The sequence below is a fragment of the Pimephales promelas genome, chromosome 17 (genome assembly GCF_988280905.1).
Source record: "Pimephales promelas chromosome 17, fPimPro1.hap1.1, whole genome shotgun sequence".
In the NCBI taxonomy this organism is placed as follows: Eukaryota; Metazoa; Chordata; class Actinopteri; order Cypriniformes; family Leuciscidae; genus Pimephales; species Pimephales promelas.
In genome coordinates, this window is record NC_142785.1 from 4,323,904 (window position 1) to 4,340,522 (window position 16,619).

At 36.3% G+C, this 16,619-nt stretch overlaps 1 protein-coding gene across 1 annotated transcript in view; it reads right to left on the reverse strand.

Moving 5' to 3' along the window:
- Window positions 1–2,491: 2,491 nt before the first annotated feature.
- The window catches only part of LOC120468973 (uncharacterized), a 35,359-nt gene continuing 21,231 nt past the window's right edge, over window positions 2,492–16,619 (reverse strand). Inside the window, exons 10-32 of the mRNA XM_089121788.1 lie at window positions 14,152–14,247; window positions 13,921–14,053; window positions 13,510–13,631; window positions 13,104–13,382; window positions 12,888–12,983; window positions 12,661–12,796; window positions 12,367–12,497; window positions 11,994–12,263; window positions 11,815–11,913; window positions 11,458–11,593; window positions 11,242–11,363; window positions 10,873–11,151; window positions 10,643–10,738; window positions 10,381–10,513; window positions 10,132–10,256; window positions 9,175–9,453; window positions 8,963–9,055; window positions 8,723–8,858; window positions 8,565–8,591; window positions 7,803–7,998; window positions 5,132–5,400; window positions 4,872–5,017; window positions 2,492–3,648 (exon numbers count right to left, since the gene is read on the reverse strand). Coding sequence (XP_088977914.1) covers window positions 3,289–3,648; window positions 4,872–5,017; window positions 5,132–5,400; window positions 7,803–7,998; window positions 8,565–8,591; window positions 8,723–8,858; window positions 8,963–9,055; window positions 9,175–9,453; window positions 10,132–10,256; window positions 10,381–10,513; window positions 10,643–10,738; window positions 10,873–11,151; window positions 11,242–11,363; window positions 11,458–11,593; window positions 11,815–11,913; window positions 11,994–12,263; window positions 12,367–12,497; window positions 12,661–12,796; window positions 12,888–12,983; window positions 13,104–13,382; window positions 13,510–13,631; window positions 13,921–14,053; window positions 14,152–14,247 — 3,759 coding nt within the window. The 3' untranslated portion in view covers window positions 2,492–3,288. The remainder of the gene's footprint in view (window positions 3,649–4,871; window positions 5,018–5,131; window positions 5,401–7,802; window positions 7,999–8,564; window positions 8,592–8,722; window positions 8,859–8,962; window positions 9,056–9,174; window positions 9,454–10,131; window positions 10,257–10,380; window positions 10,514–10,642; window positions 10,739–10,872; window positions 11,152–11,241; window positions 11,364–11,457; window positions 11,594–11,814; window positions 11,914–11,993; window positions 12,264–12,366; window positions 12,498–12,660; window positions 12,797–12,887; window positions 12,984–13,103; window positions 13,383–13,509; window positions 13,632–13,920; window positions 14,054–14,151; window positions 14,248–16,619) is intronic.

Sequence of the window (16,619 nt, forward strand, 5' to 3'; positions counted from 1 at the left end):
CTACATTTCACTTTGCTGCCACCTGTTGATCAAATTTTAGAGCATGAAACGGAGGTTCCAGCTGTTTGTTGTTTTCATACTGTATGAAAGTAAAATGAATATATTTTGTTTGAAAACATTTCAAAATAGTATTGATGTTTTAGTGTTTCGCTAGAAAATAGTCTATTTTGAGCAGCCATGAGTTATAAGTTTCAAATGAATTAAATTTAAGGGATAGTTCACTTTGAAATTAATTTTTGGTATGTTTTAGCTTACCTCAAGGGCATCCAAGATGAAGGTGTCGTTGTTTACACATTACTTTCAATTTTGATATTTTTAGGTCAAACCGTTCTTGTCTGTCAGATCTATGGTCACCACCTCAAAGAGCATGCACAGAGAAGTCCAAATTAAACCTGATTTAATGACTCGTAAATGTAAGTACACATTGATGGCCTAAGACACGAAACGAGCGGTTTGTGTGAGAAAACGAACCGTATTTATATCGTTTTTACCTCTTGTAGCCACAGCCACAAAACGCCCGCACCCTCAGATCACTTGGACGTGGCTGTGGTTACAAGAGGTAAAAACGATATAAATACTGTTCATTTTCTCACACAAACCGCTCGTTTCGTGTCTCAGGCCATCAATGTGTACTTACATTTACGAGTCATTAAATCATATTTAATTTAGACTTCTCTGTGCATGCTCTTTGAGGTGGTGACCATAGACCTCCATTATATGACTGACAGACAAGAACTGTTTGACCTAAAAATATCAAAATTTTAACTACTGCGGAAACAAAGACACCTACATCTTGGATGCCCTTGAGCTAAGCTAAAACATACCAAAAATTTATTTCAAAGTAAACTATCGCTTTAAATCCAAAACTCACTTGGATACTGGTTATTCTCATAATATGCTCATATAGATTTCATTTTATGACATATTCAAATAAAATTTCTCATGAATATTGATAAAAAAATGTATATTTTGTTTGTCATGTTGTTCTTGAAAAATGTTAAATTTCAAAGAATCTAATTAATTTAAAAAAAAAAAGTTGGTAAATGGAGTAATAGCATGGTAAAAACATGGTAACAGTCAAACCGTTTGTGCATTTGCTCATTAATGAGAAGTTACTGATTAGAAATTAAATGGGTTTAGTTGAAAATGCTTTTTTAGAAGCTACGTTTGTACGGCTGGAATCTTACGCGGCTATTTTAAACCAATAATCGGAAAAAAATGGCAGCTGAAGGATGACGTGTATAATTCAAATGTTTATCTAACCACAATATAATTAATCTTACTCCATTAAAGATGTTGTTATTTTTTTAACCTTTTATTCGTTAAAGGTAAAGGTCTTTCTTAACTGATTGGAAAGCGTATTTAACCCGAACGTTTAGGTAACGAAAGTTAACATCATCAGTGATAAAAGGAAAGATTCTCAAAGCCTTTAAAGCAGGCAAAGTTATATATTAAGAAACATGTTTAAATATACCGACAGTAGAATGAAACAACACACTATATAGAAACCTTAGTAATAGAAATATATATAATGCACTGTTGTGCAGAAGAGGCCATAAAAGCCATTCTCGTAGTATGAGGTTATGCACCGGTGTGCGGGAGTATAGCATGGTTAAAGCCTTTCTCCTAGATCAACAGTTACCTTTCCTTCTTATGCCCTGAGAAAGCCACTGTAATGTGTTGACTGTACTAAAATGGCCCCCACAGTCACCAGATCTCAACCCAATAGAGCATCTTTGGGATGTGGTGGAATGAATGGATGTGCATCCCACAAATCTCCATCAACTGCAAGATGCTATCCTATCAATATGGGCCAACATTTCTGAATGCTTTCAGCACCTTGTTGAATCAGTGCCACGTAGAATTAAGGCGGTTCTGAAGGCGAAAGGGGTCAAACACAGTATTAATATGGCGTTCCTAATAATCCTTTAGGCGAGTTTAAATAAAGGTGAATTGACTTGAGGATTGGATCTGAACTCTGCAGGTAGGTCTCCAGGAACAGGATTGGGCATTGCATGCAAATATTATTGATATTCTTGTACGATGATCATGCGTTTTCTATTATACAAATTCTGTCTCTTTAGAGTCTTTAGAGTCGGCTGTGGTTGGGTTTTTGTTTTACGGGTTTAGAGGAAAATCACATGTTTGGGCACAAGTCTCAGTAGGAACATCGACATCCCAGGAAGTGTGAGGGGAACTATTTGAAATGAGAAGTGAAAGCAGAGCAAGTCAGCAACTTCACTCAAAAGCCAGACAGCCTGCGTTGTGTTGAGCAGTGCTCGAAGTGGGGCGGTACTCACCGGTACGCATGTACCGGCACTTCTACATTTTACTCTTAAGCGTACCTGCACTTTTTCTTGCGTACCGCTACTTCTCGCATGTAGCCGGTACTCTATACCACTGACAGAAAAAGCGTGACGGCCGTTTAACCCCTTATTTACTGCACACATCTGCGGTGCGTTATGGCTGCGAAACGGCAAATCTCATTAGAAAACTTGTTAAATGAACGGCTATCCAACAGTAAAAGAATCCAAAATGTATTTTACATTTCTTTATTTTTTGGCAATTATTATATGAATATTATACATATTTCAAAACTTCTGAGATCTTCCTCATGATCTGAGTCTAAGAAAGTTTTTTCAAAAAAAAGAAATAAAGCCTGTTATACCACCATAACCAATGAAGTTATTATTTCTAAAATGTATTACACATTCTTGTTGTACATACCCTTGTTGTACAAAAAAAAAAAAAAAAAAAAAACATAGGATACAGAAGGAAGTCAGTTTGACATTACAACACTTTCTTAAATATATAATATATAATAAACATAAACAATAGGAAAATTGATTGGGAAAAATGTTATGGTAAGTAGCTACATCAATATCCAGTAAAAAATATATATTTTTGTGATTTGTGAAACACAACATGTATCCATTTACAATTTTATTATTACTATTTAGAACTATTTAAATTGAGGAATAATTAAAAAATGTAAGATTATCAGTGTAAGTGTAATTGAGTGTCAGTGAGCACAAACGCCATTTACATTATCATCAATTTGTTGTCTATTTTTGTACGTTTGGAGTTGATATGATACAGTAATTTTGAGAAATAATTTTCTTTAAAATAACTGCTTTCTATTTTTGTCTTTTAAAATGTAATTTATTCCTGTGACACAGAGCTATTTGTGACACAGAGCAATTTATTTGAACAGTGTCTTTACTATTAGTTTTGATGCCTTGCTTAATAAAATGTAATTTCTCTCTCTAAAAAAAGAAGAAGAGTAGTTTACACATAAAACAAGAAGGGCATTGCATTAAGCAACAGAAAATATGATAGCAAAGAATTTTGTGGAAGAGATGTTGCAGAAGATGGGATTTTAGGTTCAGGTCCTATTGATGAGGAAAGAGGAAGAGGAGGAAGACCAGGGCAGGTGTAACTGTTGTCAGAATCTGTTCCAGTGGAGGTGAACTGCACAAAACCTGGAGGATCGCTGCACATAAAGGAGGAGATCCATTCCTGATAGCGGGATACTCTGGTGTAAACACCGGGATATTCAGGTCGAGCACAGCCAATCCCAAAGCTGACGACACCGGACTGGACCCATACAGAGCTCTGCCTGCTCACCATCGGACCTCCTGAATCCCCCTGAAAATACAAATCAATGCAATCATTGTAGAAAGAGACATACACGGCTGGTCAAGAGTTTGGGGTCAGTAAGTGATGCATTTAAAGAAATTATTTCGATTTCAAATAAATGTGTTTCAATTCATCAAAGAATCTTTAAAAAATGTGTCATGTATCATGTAAAATGTATAAAATATATGGCAGACAGCTCTATTTTCTTCTGGTTTTGTCCAGAACTGTTTCATCTTCGTTTAATTAACTATGAATACTTAAATAATATTCCGTAAAACTTCAAATAATAGCCCGGGCTTTTATTTTCCCAAATCGACAGGCCTTTATAATTTAGTGTTGAGGTGTTGTTCATTGAGTGTAGGCCAAGAGGCAACATTCTAATCTGAAAAATAAAGCGAAAAATAAATGCGAAAAACTGCAAATACATCGAAAACCCGGTAGGGGTAGGTCCCAAAAGGGAGCAAATGTCCATAGACCCTGTCCGTTTTCAGGTTCTGAGTGCATGACAACTGTGAGGGTGATGAATTTTTGTTTAACTCGTTAGTTTAGATCATATTTAGATATAAAATGTATGACAAATAAGGGCGTGGTTAACTTTGATTGACAGCTGATTACGGGCTGCGCCGAGTGGAGTTCCTGAAATTTGACGACTCGGCCACGATCTGACACAACACATGTATACTTTCTGAACATTTGTATTGAAATTTCGTACATAAAATGGGTTGCTCTGCTATAAACTGCACTAACCGACAATGTAGGAGGACTTCGCTCCATTTTTCCGGTAAGTGACTTTCCACTACTATTTCACGTAGTTAGCACTTAACGTCAATGTTTGTGGGCAGTGGCACTGCAACAGTTTTTCAGTGACTGTAGTAGCCATAGACTGTAAAAAGCAGCCTAGTCTGCCGATCGATCTTTAACGTTACAGATAGCTGAGGCTCCTTGGCTGAAGAGGCGCGTCCACCACTTCACAAACTACTGTTCAAAATGGTCAGGCAGAAACGCTTTTTCAGATGCATCCATCCCCGAAATTGGTTTCGAAAGTGAAAATGATCAACCTGAAGTACACGACCACGAAAGACTTATACTTTCATGTCTCAATTCTCCCTCAACACAGGCTGTTTCTGCACTTCTGCGTTCGAGGGTTGAGCATTTTACTACAAGGTCCTGCCCTTCAGAATCTCCCAGGGTTTGTTTTGAGAGGCTATTTGAACTGAACAGGGTTTGTGTACCTGACATGAGTCCTTGCCTCCTTCCAATAGACCAGCACAGATCATGTTTTCTGTTATATTTCCAACTCCATAGAGACAGTTGCACTGTCTATTACCGATTATAGGAACCTTCACTTCCTGTAGAACATTAGGGGACGGGAGGGACACTGTAGGAAAGACATGAGAATCCTGTTACTCTATCCTGTTTCGAATGGGTTTGTGAAAGGCGTTTCATGTTGAGTTTAATGTAAGTAAGAAGTGAAATAGAAATTAATTCTCACCTCCTTCACTAATGTGTCCCCATCCAGTGATCCAGCTGTCTGTGCCTTTGTTAAACACACTGTGATCAGCTGCTAGACACACGGGTCTGATGTAGTCAGTGAAGTTGACAGGAGAGCCCAGTTTGAGCAGAGCGATATCGTTGTCATTCGTAAGATAGTTGTAACTGGGATGTTTGATGATTGTCCTCACATTTCTAAACACTTCATTGGGGTTGAAGTTTCTCTGGATCTGACGCCCCAAAACCACGTTTAAAGAAAAGATGGAATAACTGAGGAGGTTAAAGAAATAGAAAGAGTTTTGACAAAAACACTTTACAATAACAGGGCGTGAATATTGATGTACTTACACCTGAATTAATAGGTACTTCAACATTATCTCATGATTAGTGAATATATGAACTAATCATGAACCAATGAAGAGCAACCCTTAACTACAACAGGAGTCACACTGATTCATGCATGAATAACAGCAGCCTTAAACATGTTTGTACATGTTTGATGGTTATTGCATTAATTAACGTTTAGGGGTAAACTAAATCAATCAGTTTTCGTAAGAATAAATAAGTGATCTAAATTTGAATTAAACATATAATTTAATACTGCCATAATTTAAAGTGTAAAATCATAATCTACTATCTGCAGCTTTTTGACAAATAATTGACCTATGGCTAAGCCACGCCCCCAAACGTAATCAGCCAATCACAGTGTCCTTAGCTAACCCGATAACCTGATAATTCAAATGCATTGCAGTTAGTCAGTTTTCATTTGTTTTTATATGTTTTTTATTGTCGTTTTAAGCTCAAAATGTACATGCAACTCCCGACACTAGGTATCCCGAGAGGCTGGGCGACGGTGTGTTATTTTTTGTTATTTTTTTGTCTGCTCTGGATTAAGTTATGCGGTAGACCCACTAAACACTAACTAAACGTGGATAAATTAAACAAGAATTAAACAAAGATGTCTACATCTGTTCTAAGTCAACAACGTATTTGATCGTTATCTTTAACATCTCTAACGTAACGTTAGGCTAACATTAGACTAACATTAGAAAACGTTAAGGTTAGCTTCTAGCTGTGTTGTACATCAAGTCACTTAGCTTCATTAATTTTCTGTAAATGACGGAGATAACAAATGTTAGAATGTTGTAAATGTTGTTGTATGAATGTAAATGTTGTTCTGAACGATTCATGTAAATAGTAGTGCATGAAAATGCTGATCCTCTATCTTGATATTTGAGATGGTGATGGTAACGAGATGCGGTTTAATCACAATTACACTGTGACCTGTACATTTTTCCCTGGAGCTGAAGCTTTTCATCGACCTTCAAACAATAACAATTAATTATTCATTTAACCCTCCAATGCATAGTTAAGGCCCTTCTGGTGACTTTGAGAGGATACATAATCCAAAGTGTTAATTAATGCATTAATTAACAAGCATTTTCTAAATGTGTAGTTAAGATGGTATGTTCATGTTCATGTTCATGAAGGAATTCATATGACTCATTGTTTCATTAGTAGCCTACAAGTCTAGAGTCATCATTAGTTTATAGTAAAGTAATTATTAATTCAGGCATTAGTATACATGATTATTCATGTACTGTTATTGTAAAGTGTAACAATATATATATATACTGCATATATATATATATATATATATATATATATATATATGTTGTTTAGTTGCCTTAAAGTAGGCATGAAACGGAAGTTGAGATAGTCATTTTTTCCTTGTTGTGACATATATCTGAGTGAAACGGCTTCTGAAATTAGAAAAAAAAATGCAGGGCGGGGCTTGATTTTGTCCTTCGGGATTTGATTGGATCGTTGGGAGGTTGGGTATTGACGGCCCAGAAAGTCAATGAAGAAATGTTTAAATATTCCATGTGATAGTAGTGGATGAAGTATAAGTTTATCAAGCGACGAGAATACTTTTTGTGCAGAAACAAACAAACAAAAATAACGACTTTATTCGACTATCACTTTTCTTCCTTGTAGGCCTGAGACGAGAGTTCAAGAGATTTCCACGAGATTTCTTTTCTTAGAATTTTGACACTAGGAACGACTCTTTGCATTAAGATTCTTTATGAATACGGGCCCTGGTCTCATACACACACACACACACACACTTACACTTACATGCGCTTTCATTCATACTCAGCTGTTCCTCATTCATCTCCCTATGCAATCAGAATCTTCTTTTCCACACCTATCCTCTCTTTCTCTCTGATTAGCATCTCTACTTTTTTCCCTTCTTTTCTTTGTCCTCTGCCAGATTATTAACTTTGAACACGTTTGTGATCGATCACTCTTTCACCAAGTCTTGTCCAGGCCATCCTGACTGGTCTTCATTACCCACTTGTCTACCTTCTACATTTGTGTGTTTGTGCTAAACCTGTGCTCTGTCCAGGGAGTACACCTGTCTACGGCTTGCCTTCGCTGTTCTCATCTACGGACCTGTTTTACCCGGTCTCGGGTCATCTCCTGCTTTAGTTCCTTATTTATGAGAGACGTTCTGTTTGCCAGCTTATGCGGCCAATTGCCTAATTTCTATTAAAGACATTATAACCTGCTTTCGCTTTTGGGTCCTCTCTCTCAGCTCTTAAATCAATTAAAATGTAATCTACTTAAAACATCCATGAAATCTTAAGTATTTAGTTGAATGAGTTTACCTGTCAACACAGTGGGCAGCGGTCAGCACCCACTCTTTGTTAATGAGAGAACCTCCACAGAAGTGTCTGCCATACATAAGAAGGCTAGCCTGCCATGGCCAGTGTCCAGCTGAAGCGTTCTGACCTCCTACTATCCTGCTGCTGGGGCTAAGTGTGGTTCTCCCACACACCTGAGCACTGGGAGGATCATCTGAGGCTGCAAACACAAAAAAACCCACAATGTTTTACCTAAGAACTTCAAGCAGTACATCTGCAGATAGCATCATGCAACATGACCATGGAAAAACATGATCAAATTATCCAAATAAAAAAAAAGCAATGAAAAGGTTATCATTTCAAAAACTGAGAAAATATTATTAATTCCCAAGCTTGTTTTGCTGTATTCAAGCAGCCAAGAAAAATGTACTTTCACATAAGTCTGAGAGACTTCAATGTGAATCTATAATAAAATATATAAAAAATAAAATAAAAATGTATAGGTATATTAAGTGATAAGTTCTTTTTTTTACATAAAGACCAATAAAAACTTTTGTAATAATAATCATGTAAATTCAAAAGATTCAAAACAGCGAATCTCATCAAAAGGTGACGAGTTGTCAACACTGATATATATTTCACTTTTTACTAAAAATATTATTTGTTGTTTTGGAAGTTGCATTCAAAAATTTGAGGGGACATGCGTCAGATTGTCTGCAATGTTTTTTTTTTTTTTTAAATCTATTTTTAATCTAGTAACTAAACTGTTGATGTAAATTAATGTACCTTGAGGGTTAGTTCTGTCACAAAATCCTGTAAACCAGAACAAAAGCAGATGTTACATACACATATAAGACTTACAACTTACACTATTTAAAGAAACAAACAAATGCTTGTTTTGAGACAACAATTATAAATGGTACATTTCATCAATATACATATACCATTTCTTTCTGACGAATTGTCGACACGAAATACCCATCTACCAGTGACGTTGACATTGCTTGTGTACGGCAGGTTTGTGATGTCAGAAACAGGAATTGAAAAGAAATTAGTAGAGTAATTTGTGTCATAGCCGGACTGTTAATAAAGAAAACACAAAGACAAAAAAATCTATTAAATTCAAAAACATTTCACAAAGCAAAAGATCATGAACTTTTGACACATTTTCCACACTGCTTTACCTCGGCAGCATAGGTGGAGGTGATATAATCATAATGCATGAGTGTAAATGACAGGTTTTTTCCAGACACCAAAACCACCTGGAAGGTCGACTCCTGGGAAAGAGACCAGAAGTTCCTCATTAATACAAGCATCACTCTGAATATGCTGAAAAATTCAGTTCAAGGAAGATGCTACGCAATAAATGTGCACGATAAATACAAGAAAATCTTACTGCCTCTCTGTCTCCATAGTACGGTACTTTATCCCACGTTGCAATGAAAACCCATGAGGCAGAGAAGTTTAAGTTGGGGTAATATTGGTTAATGTCTCTAGAAGCCCGATTCAAGACATGACCATCTGTTACTTGTCGATAAGAGATGGTTCCTTTCTCACTATTATAAATGTCTGTCCACAGAGGAGCGATGATGTCTCTAGTCGAGTATGCAGGAAAATAATAGGGATTCCACTGGTAAAGTGGTTGATCGAAGGTCAGGTCTCCGTTATTGTTCACCTGTAGGATCAAAATGTGTTATCTGGATTTTTGAGTAACATCATCTATGTGGAATATTTATTAATGAAAGGCAGTGTTGTAGTACTCGAGACTCGGACTCGTCTCGGACTCGGTCTCGAGACCATATTTTAATGGTCTTGGTCTTGTCATGGACTCGTGTCCATTTGGACTCGGAATTGACTCGTACTCGAACATTTTTTTTTTTAGGACTCTGATTTATTTCCGAGTCCACTCGAGTTCAATTAAAAATATTTATCATGATTATTAATGTATGTTAATAAAATATTTCTTTAAATTGATTGACACGCCCAGTGATTGGTGATTTTCTAGTGCGCAACTGCGCATAACAAATTGTAATAAAATTACTTTTAACACCACCTACTATGTGGCCTTTTTACCCTAAACTGATCATATTTTTTAAACTTTAAGTAAATTCAGTAAAAAAAAAAAAAAAAAAAAAAAAAGGATTTCTCTAAGTAAATAAAAGTAAATTAGGTGATCAACCCTCACTGGTCTCGGTCTCGACTCGGACTCGACCGTCTCTGGTCTCGGACTCGACTCTCTATGGACTCGGTCTTGACTCGGACTCGACTCTCTCTGGTCTCGGTGTCGACTCGGACTCGAGTGAGGTGGTCTCGACTACAACACTGATGAATGTCATTAATGAATGCTCCTTACAAATATTTTGTCATATACATGGCCAAAGTACACAAATGGCTGCCGCAAGGGGATCGGTGGAGAACTTCCATCATCCGACGGTGGGTTTTTCTCATCCTCTTCATCTCCATATGGGTAGAATATTCCTAATATTCCCAATAGTATCATAATGAGTGTTTTAAAGGAAGAAGGACCATTTATAATGCCTCCATTTTTCATTCTTATGTTACGTTTTCATATCATATTCTTTCTATTAAACAGTGACGTTACCCTCCTCAGGCCCGCCATCAACACGGAATACCCAGCGTCCCGGGACATCGACATTGCTGGAGTTGGAGAGCTTATTTTCATCAGTCACAGGGATTGAAAAATAATTTGTTGAGTTTATCGTGTCAAAGCCAGCCTGAGTAAAAAATAAATAAATAAGAATAATGAAAGATGATGAATTGCCCAGTCAACCAAAACATTTATTTAATATACCATTATTATTATCTGAGATTTCATTTGTAACAGGATTCTTATTCTGTCCAACCTGAAAACTTTGATCAGTTGAGGAGATATTTCCGTAGTTCATTATGACAAAGGAAAGACTCCTGCAAATTACTAGAATGACTTGGAAGGAGGATTCCTTCAGATAAAAAAAAAAAAAAATGGTTTCAATGAGAAAACACATATACATTGTCTACAACAAAACTCATTCAACAAAAATGTATGCAATCCTTTTAAAACTAAACTATTACCGTAACCATTCAATCTACAAACCGTCAAGGTGTTGTTCAAGTATGGCACTCTCTCCCAAGTAGCAATGAAGACTGCATTTACTGAGAACCCAAACAGAGGGAAATACTGTTTGACATCATTTCTCGCCCGGTCCAGAATACGGCTTTGAGTTACCAAGCGGTAGGAGATATTTCCATTGACCCTACAGTCAAACATCGCCCAGAGTGGAGCTATAATGTCTCTAGTAGAGTTGCCAGGGAAAGCATTGGGGACTCTTTCATAAGATGGTCCATCAAATGTCAAATGTCCATTATTGTTGACCTATAGTGAGAAATTGAGAATTTGACTCAAGCAATATGACTTGCAATACATCAATACTTAAACTGTAATGTGTTTAACAAAACATCTCACATATATGTTGTGGTATCTGCGCCCAAAGTACAAGAAAGGATACTGCAAGTGCACAGTTGGTGAGGTTGCATTACTTTGACAGGGATTCTGGGAGACTGGAGAGCCAGTTGGATAAAACAAACCTGGGAAAAAAACAGGTCATCACATGTTATGGATTTGGTACAGAATATGCAAAGATTAAAAGATAAGTTCAGGAGAAGAGAAAACAATTATTACCAAGATTTCCTGGCAAAGAGTCGACACGAAAAGCCCAACGGCCCGGAACATTGACATTTGTGGAGTCGGTCAGGTCAGTGATGTTAGACACAGGAATTGTGTAATAACTGGTTGAATCAATAGTGTCATATCCAGCCTAAATAATGATTACAAACATGATTATCTAAGGATAAGAGGAACTTTAGCTAATTCTACAAGGAAAAAAATCTCACATTACAGTAAAACTGTAAAATTCTATTGCGTCTCTACAAATATATTTGAACTGTCCAGAATACTGCAAAAGTTATTACATTTTAAAATGAAAAATAGTTTTTAAAATTAATTTTAAAATTTAAAATAGTTGAAAAGCGTTCTCACCACTCCAATATTACGATTAGTTTGTTGAATACTGCCATAATTAAATATAATAAATGACAACCCAGAACCTAAGATCAGCAGTACTTGAAAAGAGGAATTCTGGAAAACAACAACAACAAAATCAAATGATCATCACAGTCACGACTCACGAGAAAACTGATAATGAAAACCAATCTTACCTGTGCTGAAGTGTTACGATATCTCACATTATCCCAAGTACAAGCAAAAACAGAGTCTGCAGTGAAATTAGTTTGAGGAAAATATTGACGGATATCATTTGTGGCTCGCTGTAGTACTCGGGCACCACTGAATTCCTCAATGTATAACTCACTGCTGTCAAAATCTGTCCATAGTGGAGCAACAATGTCTATGTCTGTGTAAGCTGGAAGAGTTCGGGGACTTGATGGAAACAACTGCCGATTCAAAGTAAGCAATCCATTTTTGTACACCTTTAATGGGGTTGAAGTAACAATAATAAAACATACAAAAGCTTTTAGAAGCTAGAATAAGTGATTATGGTTAAAATACAGTAGCATTAATGAGTGTCCTCACATAAACGTCGCTGTAAGTGCGCCCGAGGAAAGAAAATGTTGTTTGCAAATTAAAATTGACTGGAAATCCAAATAATCTAAATCCATAATCCTGTTGAAGATGGTGCCCATTCCTGAAGGGATAGAGCAGACCTGAAAGCAAACAGGTTTATTTTTCAGAAAAGCATTTCAATTTATTTGTAACTTTGTTTCAACAGTATGACCAATGAATTGTTCGAATGTTTCGAATAATAAACAGCTATTAAACTTGATATGCAATAAATGCATTGTATTTTTAATTATTAAATTACTGTACCATTGTTTACTGATGTATTGTAAGTTTGAAATACCCATCGACCCATCACGTTGACATTGCTTGTGTATGACAGGTTTGTGACGTGAGAAACGGGAATTGTAAAGAAATCAGTTGAATAACTTGTGTCATATCCAGACTGTCAATTAAAGAACAAGATGAAAAGTTCAGTGACAAGCAAACACTTAAAATGACATTTTGATTTCAGTGTCTTTTTCAAATTGCTTTACCTTAACAGAATATAAGCCTGGGGAAATATGACCATAATGCATGAGTGTGAATGACATGTTTTTGCCAGACACCAAAACCACTTGAAAGGTCGACTCCTGAAAGATAAAGGGAATTACTACATAAATACAGAGAGCATGAGATACTGTTTCTTCATAACAAACTTCTGTCATATTGGTACAATTGAACAAAACAGACTATTAACTAATCAAACTTACTATCCGCCTGTATCCATAGTACGGTACTTTATCCCATGTAGCAATAAAAACCCATGTGGCAGAGAAGTTTAAGTTGGGGTAATATTGGTTTACGTCTCTTGAAGCCCGATTCAAGACATGACCATCTGTTACTTGTCGATAAGAGATGCTTCCTTTGCGTGTAATGTCAATGTCTGTCCACAGAGGAGCGATGATGTCTCTAGTCGAGTATGCAGGAAAATCATACGGATACCACTGGTAAAACTGTTCTTCAAAAGTCAAGTATCCTTTGTTATTCACCTGTTTTGAGACCAGTAAAAGCTCAGTCGTCGGGACTTTCAAGTAACATTCTTAATGTGGAATATAAAGCTATTTGTGTTGTTTCAATAAAACTAAGATATGTTCTGAATGTGACGAAGCTGCTTACAAATAGTTGATTATAAACAAGCCCAAAGTAGACAAATGGCTGATCTAGGGTGATCAGTGGAGAACTTCCGAAATCCTCCGCAGGGTTCTTTGTATCCTCGTCTCCATATGGGTAAAAGATTCCTGCAATTGAAAAAGGAACATCCTAATATTAAATTGTAGATTATTTAGTGGTTTTAAAGGTTGAGTGTTTTAACAAAGCCCTAAATTAATATTGTACAAAATGTTTCATGGATCAAATGTATCATTTTATGTGTGGTTTTCCAACATCTTACAGTGACTTTAAATCTATACTTTTTACACTGGTCGCCAACATTTTCAACTTCTTTTATAAGTTGGGTTGGTCGGGTCTGATTTGATCAAATGTAGTAAATGGTTTCAAAAAAACTCATTGAACATTGCACAGGATTACCCTCTTCAGGTCCACCATCAACACGAAATGCCCAGCGTCCCGGGACATTGACATTGCTGGAGTTGGACAGATTATTTTCATCCGGCACAGGGATTGAGGAATAATTTGTCGAGTCTGTTGTGCCATAGCCAGCCTGAGTAGAAAAATCAATCATCATCAAAAAAGCTTTGTGGTGCAGAGCTCTCTAATATTATCTTAGAGTTCAGAGATACGGTTCGAACTCTTTCTAACCTGAAACCATTGATCTGTAGAGGAGATATTCCCGTAGTTCATCATGACAAAAGACAGAGAGCCACCAGAGACCAAAACAACTTGAAAAGATGAACTCTGTTAAAGAAACCGAAAATTATTCTAATAGCTCATTGACAAAGAGAAATTTGGTCTTTATGTTTGATTAATTCTGCAATGACTTAAATAAAAGCAATTTATCTTCCCATTTATGTGCTTTAATAATCATAAACAGTTTTCTTCTTTTTTTTTCAATCCAAATTATGGGTAGCGACATTCATTCATACATTATTTATCAAGATTGACAGGCAAATAAAGGTTAATTGTCTAGTATAGCAATGTACTGTATAAAGTAGTGTTCACGCAGAAGTCAATTTCAAACCAACATCACATCGAATTTGCATGACGCAAAATCGGTTTACATCAGAGGGTTTCCTGTTGACTAGAATTTGCCAGTGAACGGTTAACATGACAGCACCTTTACTCTGTCAGTTTAACAACTATAGTTAAAGGTTATTTTAGTTTGGAGCAATTTCGATGATGTTGATGCCTTAGGGTTTACCTGCATTCTTAGAGAAATAAAAACATGTAAAGAGAAAATGAACTTTCATTTTCAAATCAATTAAAGACATATTTCCTCTGCTTCTTTGTTTAGAGACACCAAAAGATATTGAAATTAAACATGTCAATATATCCCATCAAATTACAAATTACAAAAAAAAAATATAGCTGCGAGCAGCGATGGCGGGCCCAAGCCGGTGGCACCGCAACCCCGGTTCCTTTAGTTACCTAAATGCACCCGGGTGGCGGTGCCGAAGGCTTTGGCCCTTTTATGATTAAATGTTAAAACGGCTTGCCATACTCTGTCATTTCGACTAGTCACAATTATGTTACAGATATCTTAAATGATAATACAAACTATCCAAAATGTAATTACGAATAGACAGAAAGACGTTGTTGATATCTACAATGTTAATTCCGGACAGGCAAACTTAGCTTTTAAATGTTAAAAGGGCTTGCCATACAGGGATGTAGGCTCAGAGAGAGGCTCACCATATTCAAACCAAAATATCTGACTTCCTCTTGGTCCGAGCTAATGACTATGTATTAGAAAGTTGTCCGGCTTGAGGAGTACAATGTATATAGCGATTTTTGTAACTGTAGATAAAACTAACAACCCCACTTTTGTCAAAAGGTGGCGCTATTTAGTCCTTGCACTATGCCCGTTTCTGAAACGTTGCACATGTCTACTGGCTAATAAATGTGATGTATCTGTTGAGTTTCAAGCAATTTCAATTTCAATTTCAATTTGACTGTTGAAAAGAAGTGCGCCGATTAGATACTCAGGATCGGTATCGGCTCTGACACTGCCATCTTTGACGAGGCTGATTCAAATTCTATATTGTGCATATATACTATTCTATGTTAGGCACAAAGGCACAAAAACTTTCTAAAGTACCATAAAGTTTTTGTGTACTGTATTATTAGTGTTCTGAAGCTATTATGTGATATAGAAATTAATATTTAAGTCATTAAATTCAAGAACACAAACTTTTCCCTCTCTGCGCCTGTCAGTCATTCTCCATTCAGCATTCAAACAGCACGTCACATTCGGTTACAGTCAATGATGAAACGATCTTCAAGATGATTGAATGTTAATCCTATTATACTGGATCTTTAAGATAAAGGTCTAAATGTCTATATTTTCGAATGAAGAAACTTTTTCTTGCTGGACTTTATTGCTGTAACTTAACCGTGTTACTTTCTACCGGGTGTCGGACGCTGTCGGTTAGATCACAACACTAGAGTCAGAGCACTATAATTGTTCTTCACGCACACAGTAACTGAAATTTAAAACCTTTAAAAGAGAAGGCTCAATAAACTATTGCATAGATAGATAATGTATAATACACTGTTCATAAATATGTATTTCCTTTGTGCTTTGAACTTTTCAATACGGATTCACTGCGCTGTAACTTCATGTGGCTTCAAGCACATCATTCTCCGCTCGGGATGCACATAAGTGCTTTGTGCTGCACCGTATCGGAGCCGTAATATCATAATGCAGTGACGTAATGACAGATTATTAATTGCCTTTCAATTATATGTTGCTGCGTCATTAAACATCTGTCCTATGCATTTCAAACATTTATAGCAGCCATGGCTATATTTTTTTTATGATTTTTGTTATCTTGTTTTTCATGAATGTATTTTTCAAAAATAAGAGCAATGTGTATTATCTATTATTAATATGGTTTATAATAGCATTTTTGTCATAGATTATGACAAAGTAATCATATGATCCACCAGCGAGGAACCAGCAGAACAGAGTGAACATTCTTTCTGTTTAGTTCAATCCTACTTAATAGGAATTTATTTAAAATGCTCGCTCTACTCCACACCATTAATGTCTTGTGCGGACATCCGTATTTCGACTTTCGATTTTAAGTAAGCGATTTAAAAGCTCCCAA